Here is an 11,780-nt window from a genome sequence, read left to right on the forward strand (position 1 = left end):
TTCAGATCAGACAGGTCCAAGACTCTTTAGGCTTATAGTTTTCCATCCTTCTTCGCTTCCCCACCCGACGCAGAATAGGTATAGCGATCAATCAAGACACTGACGAACAATCGTCCAGTCAGGTGAAAAACGTGTATGTCAATTCGCCTGGTCGTGCCTATCCTGAAGCCGGTTTTTTCAGCTTGTCCTACAACAGACATTGATCTTACTACACAGTGTTAATGTTCCCCAAGTCAAGATTCTGTTTCTTATCTAAATGGCGTAAAAATTACCTGCTCTGTCCACGATTAACCGTACTGCACGGACGTCTGTAGCAATATCTATCAGACGAGTGCGCGTGATCGGCCGATTGTTTGTTCGGCGACCTGGGCAATTCCAATACAAACGCTCCATCACTAATCAAGGTGACTTCGTTACTGTTAGCATGTGAAATGGAGCCCAGCGGCTGCGTTGAGCAGCGATGCGTCTGTGTTAATCACCTACTGTTAGTCGGGAATGACCTCCGATCACGACCGGTTGTTCAGTCGGGCAGTTCTATTGATTGGTCTGTTATCCTGTGTCTTGATTGGTCAGTGACCACTTGACCTTTGAGCTTGGCCTCCCCGGCTCTCGCCTCTATGATCGGTGCCCAAGTGTACGTGGAGAATAACACGTACAACAGAAGATCCTATCCTATCGGGCTGCAGTTAAACAGTCTAAGACACCATACCAAAACACCTATTGTATTCCAACTGCGCTGGAACACTGGAGGCAATCCGAACCGTTGGACTTCAGGAGCCCCCAATATTTTTTGCCAGGTGGAGGCGATGATGATAGAACGACGGAGACCGCACGTATGCATTTAATATAAAACTCACCATCGTAGGCTAATGGACTGATCATCAAGGTCTCATTCGTCTTATATTTTATTTGTCACCCTGGCTCCCCGTATTCCTTCCTGTTTGGTGACCCTACTCAACAAGGTTCTTTCGTTGCCATACCCACTTGATGAACAGTACAACTTCCGTTTTAACACCTTCCGTGCATCCCATCCCTTAGTTCTTGTTCTAACATGATTTTATATTCAGTGAAATCTCCCTTAGTGGAAAGAGATGTCGCGAAGTATATGAGCTCACGTAATTGTACGAAGGTAAAGTTTTTGGTTTAGTTAAGGATGTGAAATTGTTTAGCATAATCTTCATAAAATTCAATACTCGCACCCAAGCAACAACCTTGGCGCATCACCATGCGGCATATTCAGACGAATTTATTTCTGACTACAGCTGCAACTCCGCCCGTCCTGCCACCTGGTCCACCAGTTTTCCTCGATTTGATTTGGGTTCCAACCTATCTTCCTCGCGTCCCACATGAAATGGCTGTGGAGTTCTTCAGTCGTGTCCGGGCGCGTACCTATGTTCTTTCCGGTGAGGCACTGCATCCGATGATTGGCGAAGCACTGTTGGAGGGCAAGTCCAAGTGGGGTCCGCATGGTTAGTTCGGGCAATTCTGTTCCTAGGCCCTTTTCCAATGCCATTGAAGTTGTCCATTAATTCATGTCTACTAACAATGTATCAGTAGTGTAAAGATACTATGCTCACGTTTGGTGGATTTGATGGGCATCCGCAATACCTATACTTTTCAACATGGAGTGATAGAGGCAGCAGATCTGTCAACTCTCGAAGCTATTTGAAGCTATTACAACTTAATAAAGACTGCATATGTGCCCTTCTGGAATCACAGTCCACTGAGAGCTTTGATTATCTGCTAGTTTGCCCTTCGCCACACACCTACGGAGATTTTCGCTCAGGTTGCCGATCGAATGGTGCTTTCGCTGGACTGGCTGCATTCCCATCGTCTTCTCGCGAGCACAAAATAAGGTTATACGCCCAAAAAGTTGGGATGGTGCACAAACCAAGCGTCTTTTGTACCAGTTTAAGGCCGCCTCGCATAATCGTGTGGGCTGTCACATTAGAAGATCAGTGTGCAACATCATTTACGTGACTAGGGGATAGCCGAAGGACATTTCGGAGTTTAAACTCGTCCTGTGGTTCACTAGCTCAGAGGATTCAAAGTCTTCAGTAATTTGGGAAGCTTTGAAAGTCGGTGGTGTAACACGGCGGAAGGAAGCTGCCTCGTTGTCTTGCTTTTTGTGTGAACCAAACATGGTATATGAAGAATAAGACCGATGGGAGTGAGAATACCTACAGTGGTCTGTTTGTAAGGCTGTTATGGTCTCCGTGAGTCGGGTAGGCATAGGGATGTTTGAATTAAAGGATCTACTTTGAACTACGATAGGACTTTGCCAAGCTTTTTGCCAACAGTAAAATCTACTTGTTGCATGTGAGATGACTGACTGACCATTTTTTCCGATGAACGAAGGAGAACTCATGACGGTGATTGTCAGCAATATGGTTGGCCATTAGTTTGATACATACTGGGTTTGCCGGTTATCTCAAACGTAATGCCCAGTCTGCGTGAGTTACAGGGATTTCTAATAAAGCAACTCAATTTAGACATAGTTGGTTTGGCATGTTTTAGGGTACTTGAGTGCTGTTCATGGTTTGCAACACCGGCTGAAAAATGAACTCTTGAAGTTCAAGTAGTTTGCTCCTAAAAAGAGTATTTTTCTTGAGGAACTAACTAGTAAGTTAGGGTGATCTGTATAAAACCGCTGAGCGTAATTATTGGTCTGTTTCCATATCATACGACATCCCAGTTACGTTGTGTATTGTGGTTAAAGCATACTGTGCTTCCGTAGTGCACGGAAATGAGCTGGTGCTCTGACGCCTCCTACCACAGGCCACAGTACCCTTCGAGTGGAACCAAAACAAACCAGTCATGAAACTTCTGTATGGCGAAAGTGACAAACGTGACGCGAGCGATTAGGGAAGTCAACCAATCAGGTTAAGTGAACTTAATCATCTTTCGCGACGATCATGACACATGTATTGATTAACCAATCGATGAGTTAAGCCGCCAGAAGCGTGCGTGACGTGGTCCGTGATTTGGTGCAACCTGGGGAAACAATAGAGATCAGCACTTATCTGGGATTCCTTCTAACAGTCAGTTTTGACGCGGTTCTTTATGATCCAGTGTTTTAATAATGGGTTCCAGTCCACCAGAGGTTCCCTGTACGTTCCTTACTTGCCGATACACTGCCAATCATTCAACGCGCTTGATTGTTTAAAATTTCCCAGAGTAAACAAGAGTCAAAGTGTAGAAATCCCAGTGGCTTTTGTGAGTGAACCAATCTAGGTGGTCAGGACTTGATGCAACGAAAGTATGATTTCGAAAAGAAACGTTGCTTACAGATAGAGCGTTCCTTCTTCTACCGTGTGGTAAAAACGCGCACAGCAGTTTGGAATACACCTACTTAAAGTTGATGCAAATACATGAGATGCAACATCCAACCACTCGATTTTTTTCGAACATGAAAGTACAAGATTCAGGCTCTGAAAACTTGGAGTTGGCCGGGTTCAATTAGTTGTTGATGTTCAGCTATCCCAAGGGTGAAGTCACTGATTTGATGAACCTCTACCACCTGATCGCTTCGAATAATATTTCATTAGGTTTCCCGAGCCTAGAGGACCCGGGTTGGGTCGGTTAGTAGTAGCTCATACCTCAAACTTTGGACGCTTTCGCATTCACAGTTAACTTGTTATGTAAATAAGTGGGGTGAACTAGTTTTTTTGTCAGCTAGAGATTCCAACACCGCTTACCATGTAACTCAGCATTTTCATCTATTGAGATGTTTCCCTTTTTGATGACAAAAGTTCAATTCACAATAACTGTGCGAAATGTGCACAGTGTTGGAACGTGAAATTGTTCTCTACTAAATAGTGCCTCTCTGTGGTTGGAGGGTTCATCCCTACTGAGCAAGCAGCGAATGCAGGTGGCAAAAACAAATATTTAAGGAGCGGAATATCCGTGCATCATTGCAGCCAACGTCCCATTTATTCATAGGTCAGCTGTGTCACCACACATTCTGTACATCTAACTAACCACGATGGGACTGACTGTCTTATCAACGATGACATCAACGACTTCTGTAGCCATATTTCGTCAAAACACTCCTATGCCTCGTCTACGACCCTGTTTTTGCACGTGAGGCTTACCTCTGTTATTCATTTTGTTGTATCTTGCCGACAGTGGTCCAACTTATATGTTGGTTCTTGGTCTCATGCTTCGCCCACTATGGTATATCACAAGGCGAGTTACCTTGAGAAAACCCTTTATGGAGACGAAAGGGTCATCGCAGAATGTTCCACTAGGTCGCGCAAGAATCTTCGTAATGGGGTAAGAAGCATCGAGCTATAGATGCTCGATCGAGATTGGCTGACGTTTTGGCCAATCACGGCCCGTAGGTCGCACGTGACACTCCGTCCGATCGACGTGATGTCCAGCTTTTGAGAGCGGTTAATCTCTGGACACCTTGACATAAATGTTTCAGAACACCATGTTGCGAAATTTTGATACGCCATTCTAGCACATACACAAACCGTTTTTGAACGTCACTCCATCGTTCGATCTGTTGGCTGCTGTTGTTAACACTACAAGTAAGAAAATTATCAAACTGAATTGCATACAGTGACAATCACTGGGTGATTCTATTCACCCCAGACCCATTTGATGTTTACACGAGGCACTTAATGACCGAACAGATCTCAGTGAACGCTTGCCAAATTAGCTATTGCACTTATCTCATTGTCTTGTTACGCGAGTCACGACGAACTACCGTAACTGTCACTACAACGTTCGTCTTACTAACGAATGAATCCTCGTGTTCGAGTAACAAACCTTCATTCCCCGAGTATCAGGGGTGTTCATATATTTTACGGGCGTTTCACCAGAAACGAGTGCATTCATGAGGTGTTTTTAAGACATGAATTCGGTAGGTTACAAGTTTACTTCTCTCGTTCACGCGATAAATGCGAATCGCCTCGCCTACCCAATTCCCCTCTTCAGATGTGGAACATCTCTGTCGGACATCCGCGTCAGAGAACACTGCCAATACGATTACTGTCTTGCCTACAGACGAACCGTATGAATGGACTTGTTGGCTTCGCACGCCATGTGGACGTTTGGACCGCGAGACTGGTGAATCCCGCCTGCAAGCAAGTGGATTCCACGTGTTGCCCGCGGCCAGTCTGTGCGACATTGAATATTCAGCTGGTAACGTGGCCTTCCGCTGCGAGGGTGTGCGTGTGGACTTCTAGTGGGCCTCTTCTGGGCCATTGCTGATAGTCCGTAAAACTCGTCAACTGCCAGCCTCGATCAGTTGCATCCTTTTGAATGCGGATTTCAAAGGCGAGCAGTTCCGCAAAGACGAGTTGCAGATATATCAGTTACTTCAGTTTCCACACTATTTCTCCATTTCCTCGTAGTCGACTTCGGGAGGCCTGTCTCCCTTCTTTTCATCCAGTGTCATACTTGTACCATCAGCGCCAAAAAGAATGCCATCTCTTCGTTGGTTCACCCGGATGAACCTGCATTTGCCACTGTTGTCGTCATCATCTTCGTTGTCTACGTTTTACCTCTCGTGTTTCTTCGCGCAACCATCCAGTATACCGTTCGCCACCGCTAGATGACCGTTCAATGCTTTGCTCCATGTTTGTCGGTTCTCACCCACCGTCCACTCACATCACCTTGTGCCTCACGACGAATTCGTGCTCTACTGGCCTAGTCTGCAATCTACGCAGCCAATCACTCGCGATGTTTTTTCCGCTCGTTGGTACTTGCTGTCAACTGACCTTCTGATCGCTAGTTAATGAACTGTTCTTGATCCGGTTGGTACCTATCCATTTCGTTTTGTTTCGTTCCATCCTATATCCGCATACGTACATTAAAAACACTAGGTTTCATCCTGTCCGCAACGTTGGTTGACGACCGTGCTTTTTCATTTTGATTTGTTTTTATTATTTCTCCTCGACTGTTCGCGCCGTAGTTCAGAACCATGCTGTTTGACTAGTCATCGATCGATTTGGACGGCTGTGTCTTTGTGCTTGTTCTCTTCCGTCGTTGTTCACGTTTTTTCTTTCGTTTGTTTCCTGGTCAGCCTCATTTGATCAACCAAGGTCATCTGTGTGACTGTGCGAATGCCTTTCAATTGTTTTGACAATGGAAATGGCTTTGATATTGATACTACTGACTCCTGTGTTGATGAACGGCGTTCTAACTCGTTTTCCCATCCTAACAAGGTGCGCTTGCGTCCTAACCGATAATTTTGGAGATGTGGTAGTACCCGTATTTAACTATTCATATATTCTTAAACACTCAAACGTCTCGCCTGAACAAGGCGCATCGGAGACTAAACGTAGCGCAAATCAGAAGTCTGAAGGATCCTATTTTTAGTAGGATAGGCACCGTATCGTGTTTCCAACGTAACATTGCCTAATAATGACGAGCTAATTTCAGATACCCAAGTCCAGGCTTTAAGTGTTTTGTGAGTTAGGTAATTTGTGCTACAAATTATTGATTAGTGTGATCCACCTCACTCCCAGTTGAATTGGACTTAGGTTCTGTTAGGCGGAATACCACATGGATGTCGCTTTACCTCTCGTAATTAGGCGCTGCTACTGCAGAGAAGCCTAGCTTGCACAAGATTTGCCAGAATTTTGGGACGCTTCTCGGTCCGGCATCAAACCGAGATCTGATTGGTCGAAAGTTTGGACCCAGTATTGGCCGAATCCGGTCCCCAGTGGCGCAGTTAGAAGGCGTCAGAATTTCCAGAAGGTTATCGCTGCTCACACTCTATATATGACGCGCTGTACAAGTGTTCCGGACTCGGTTTTCGGCGTTAGTATACCTTGTGCAGCTTTGGTGGTTGTTTTGATGGAAATGCTGGGCGTTTCAGACCGAGAACTAAGCTGAGGAAAATGCCGTTATTGTAGGTTCTGATAATAGGTAATCGTTGAGACGGTGTCTCCCGTGGGCGAAACGTTTGCAAACCAATTTCCAAGGTTGGCGAACAGATCAACAGTGTTTTTGGAAGATAGACAACCTCAAACTGGTTGGAGCTATCAGTCAGGGCGCGCCCGGACGGGAAAAAAGCACATGTGCAGAGAGTGACGCATCCCCAAGGTCACCATCAGTACGACACGTCCGGAAAGCAGGTGAGTTCGCGAAGCTAACCAAAGACAGCTTAGCAACATAAGACCAGCGTAGTGGGCCTGAGATTGCTCACGACCAGAACACCGCCATTGGCTGTACGGAGCGAACGACCATATTTGGCCATTCGCGTAGTCTGGCGGCATAACCAATAGACGGCCACCCACGATACAACACTATCACAATCGTTGGTAATGACAATCGCATTTGTTGCTATAAAGACGCCTGACATTCCCACACATCCAACGATAAAAGATAGTTTCTTGTTAAAGAATTGTTGAAACCATCTCTCAGAACCAGGCCCCGAATGAACTCTTTCAGTTATCTGGATATACAAGCTGTGTTTCACACAAAAACAGCTGTTCTACAGCGTATCCCAACTCCTACAGTTGTGCCTCCGACATTTGTGAGTGTTACTCCATTTGAGGTAAAACTACATTCAACATATAGCTGCAATATAAATGATCACTATAGAAACTGGGCACTCATCCAATGCAACACACCCCATACTTCATTTGCTTACTTTATTTTCCCATCGTCCGGTGTTCACCATTTTGTCATACTTTTAGAGCATACATCTATCGATTTGGGTTTTCCTTTAGGTCTAGCTAGTCAAGACAAAAATGAAACTTTTTCGACATGGGGAGTACGTACCAATGACAAACACGCAGGTATGTCTCTCTGATGCACCCGAGCTTGTCCCGGGTTCACTTATTCAAGGTCAATAAATGGTTCGGCATGCAGTACGATTGAACTGACCAAATCGTATGTCGCTGAGAGCACACAAGGATACCGAAATTTTCTTCAATCAAGTACATAAGTCAAAGGAGGTACCTCATGTTTCATGTATCCTCTCTAAACAGGATACGACCAACGAAGCACACTCATTTGCAGGTAAATTTGGTTTTACGAGAGACTCACCTGGGAACTAGCTTAATTCCTCGTTTTTGATGTTTCTAAGCAACTGAATGTACCGACACCATCATGGGCGAGAGATTAGGCTGGGTTCCAGATGAGTACCTCGCAAAACCAATTTTGTTAGCAAATGAGTGTAATTCGCTTATTTTGTGCAATTTGGGTTCAAGTAGAACTTGTGGAATGTGCCTACATGATGGGCCTGGAGAAGGGCGAAACCGGTCGCACACTGTTGAAGAATTTTCAGCAACCTTATGAGTAGTGCATTAAGATGCGACCATCTACGGAGAGAAAATTCAGTTCCACATGTGGGTGTTTTCTTCGTCGAGTGACTGGTATATATGGAACGAAAGGAGATTAGCTTGAAATAAGATAACGGTGTTACGCAGTGGAAAGTCTGTGAATCAAGGCGGAGGCAGCCTATTTGAGGATCACCTGGTGTAACGGTGATACTACTCATGGGGGAGGCATGAGAGTAGCATGTTTTCTTGTGAATTCGCTTTGCGTCTCTTGAAAAAGGGAGATCTATTGCGGAATTCGTGGAGTCGCTTTGTAGCATTTGCTGGGATTTGAGCGACAGTCAATGGATTTCCAGGGAAGTTCAGAAAGACGCGTTCAAGGAGAATATGGATATTCAGTTTTTGTAATCAAGATGTATATGAGAGTTTTGCTTCCCTGTCCAATAGTCTGTAACTGTTCAGTTGTCATTTTCTAATAAATAACTCCGCAGCGAATGACTTCTTCCTTCCACTGGTAGTAGACTATTCTGCAGTTTCTAGATGAAGTTATACTACTCGTCATCCACTAGTAACCATGTGCTTTGTCGAAAATCTGTTCTTCGATGGTCCTCTTTTCAGAGCGTTACCTTTGATGACTACTAATGAGGATTCTTCCAGCATACAAACTGTGATATGTTTTTGGAAACGGAGGACGTCTGCATTTCTTTGAACTCTGGGCTTCAAATAGTTTTCACCCTTTTAGGGTCATCCGTGTACAGTGGTGAGTCAGATGTGGAATCTTCCGAGGCATACCTACCACGTCATTCGAACGAAACAGGGAGGTATTACATACACACTCATCTGCGTACTCAGTCGATTTTTACGGGAGACCTACCTGGTATTCAGCTGAATCTCTGGTCTATGAAATTCTAAATATATGCTGTACCAGGCCACCCCATGTTTTCAGTTGGTACGATATCCTCGATATCGCAATATAAACATAATACACTATTCATAATGTTGCTGAAAACTCCGACAGCCTTTTTGCTGGCTCATCGGGTAGGCGAAGGGGCTGAAGTACAACAGTGTTGTCTGAGTCCGGACCATGTAGCTCAGGTGTTAGTTTCGGGTCTGTACCATGGTATTGTCTGTCGGGAGCTTCGGTTTTTCAACCACTCCAAAGCAAGTTCGTATGAACAGGGGACCTAAATGAGCCCCAGGTGAATGTGCTGCTCAAATGCTGTCTCACATCATGGTAGGCATGGTATTCAAGATGTTACAGCACATCTTGAAATAGCACATTACTCATAACGTGGCCGATTACTCCTTGATATTCCCAAACGGTTTCACAGTATCATGAAGCAAACTACTCACAAGGTTACTGAAAACTCTTCGACAGCCCACGACCGGTTTCGCCCTTCTTGGGACTAATCAGGTAGGCACAGTTTCCGAGTTCCCGTCAACGTTATGTCCTACTCGAACTTGATTTTCTGTTGATTCTACCAAACTCCTGATGTTCAAGGTGTGCCTGTTTTTGTTGCTTGAAACAGAGCTACTTCTATTCTGCCCATAGGTTTTATTGAACAATATGGAATTCGTCTCTAATCTTCGGAAACGAAGCTGTGCTTTTGGAAACTTTTTACGATCGTTAGAAGTACATTCCCTCTGCTCTGGTACACAGTGGGCTATCTCTGGACTTGAAGAATGCCGACATCAAAACCGATCACGATATCTGCCAGTTGTGACGGTTGCTACCTTCGGATTCTTAGTATTGAGTTACATCAGTACTGGATGAATACAAAGTAACCTTTCCACATAACTGTGTGCTCCTCAGCAATATCTATGTGGGTTATTTGAACCAAGCAAAGGTCAAAATGCTTGATCTAAATTGTGCCATCGCAGATCACACATGAAAACTCGGATAGTGGTCCAAGGCTGTCCCTCTACACTTTAAAACCAGAGAAGATCAAACATTCAGGTGATATAATCCAGGTGTGGTGAGAAACATTCATTAAAGTAGTATTGACGCGGTCAGGTGACATCCTGATGCGACTGAAGATGCACGCCACAGGTGAGATCCAAGTAGAGTGACTCTGTCGTCTAGTGCTTCGTTTGTTTGTCGCAGACTAATGGAACCAATCCCATTTCAACAGGATGATGGCTAAGCAAACGGGAGTGTCCTGAAAAAAGCAACTGCTGAGTTTCAAAACAGCAGCCAGTGTTTTCATCTTGGTTTTGGTCCAGTCCCTTTCAGTGCTTGCTTTTCCCCAGAATTCCAGTCGCATCTGAGCTTCCATGGCAGAATTAAGCGCTACTGAAATGGTCTTGAGTATGCACTTGTTTGTCGTCGGTTTTAACCACCATTGGTTTAAAACTAGAGAATCTGCAGACAAATTTGAGTCCACTGCATTCTAGCCAATAAGTGGTAAGCGTCTCTCCCGAGAGACAAATGATTAGTTGGCTTTGTAGAACTATTCTAAAACGACCAATTAATCACACCTAATCCGTCAAACGACGCCATTTAGATGGAAACAGTTGACGCTGCCTTCATCAAGCTATCCAGAAGGTGAGCGGTGAGTTTCCAAGGTGTACAAAGCCCGTCCAATCACTGATGTGCAATTGAAAATTGTAAGTGATCTTGAAATTTTCTTGAACGAATGCTTAGTAAAGTACCTTTACGACAGAGAACGTATGCGTAGAGCTTACTTCCTCAAAAGTAATGTTCTATTCATTCAGTCGTACCCACCTTGGTCACTGTGCACCTTTCCGCACTGCCGTACACCTGAGTCCAAGGCTACATCCTAGCATGATGCCTAGTCGATACGATGCGCCGTCAAAATAGTTCAGCTTTAACAGCATGTTCATCGATCGATCAGAGAGTGGAATGAGCTGGGTGCGATTCTCTGTATTCGTCGGGTAGCGTTGGTGGTTAACCTGCCTGACCGGAACTAAGTGACCGTCATCCTCAGCTTGGCCATTCAAGATCCCTTCACTCTTTCATCAAGACAAGCGTAGCCGTCAGTTTGAAATCCAGATATATATTCAGAATAGCATCTATCGACTCATTTAGTGGCAGAATTACTCGAGGTTTCGTGAGACTTGGATCCATTTAATTCCGTTTTTCGCCCAACACCCCTTACTTTTTTACCGACAAAATGGTTTACCCAGTAGGTAGCTTCACGGACGCTTAAAAACTGCCCTTCAATTCTGAAAATTTAGGTTCATCCAACTTTCAATGCTGCATTGGTGGAAACACTCTGACCTTATGTCCCGGAGGCCCGTCCTGTCCCGGTACTTCCAATGGTCCATGACGGAAGCGCCCTCAGTTTTTGTGTAGAATGATCGAAGCAACTGCAGCACGACAGGAAGAAGACAGCTCCAAAGAATGCAATGAAAATGCAAAGTTCACGAATTACGTAACAGTTGAAAAAATGATCAATCAATAGCCTATCCCAGTTTGATATCAGGGTGACTATTTTTGCGCTGCGTCTTATCAAGCTAATACCTTAGTGTTAGGCAGGAATCCACACGGATCCCGCTATACCGCACGTCTTCAGACGC

General features: G+C 44.8%; 1 protein-coding gene across 1 annotated transcript in view; it reads left to right on the top strand.

Moving 5' to 3' along the window:
- The window catches only part of T265_02753 (hypothetical protein), a gene marked incomplete at both ends in the record, with an annotated part of 101,409 nt that extends 95,082 nt beyond the window's left edge, over positions 1 to 6,327 (top strand). The window contains 2 exons of the mRNA XM_009167068.1: positions 1,263 to 1,469; positions 4,908 to 6,327. Coding sequence (XP_009165332.1) covers positions 1,263 to 1,469; positions 4,908 to 5,026 — 326 coding nt within the window. The remainder of the gene's footprint in view (positions 1 to 1,262; positions 1,470 to 4,907) is intronic.
- Between the last annotated feature and the right edge of the window lie 5,453 nt (positions 6,328 to 11,780).

Source organism: Opisthorchis viverrini, assembly GCF_000715545.1.
Source record: "Opisthorchis viverrini unplaced genomic scaffold opera_v5_35, whole genome shotgun sequence".
Classification (NCBI taxonomy): domain Eukaryota; kingdom Metazoa; phylum Platyhelminthes; class Trematoda; order Opisthorchiida; family Opisthorchiidae; genus Opisthorchis; species Opisthorchis viverrini.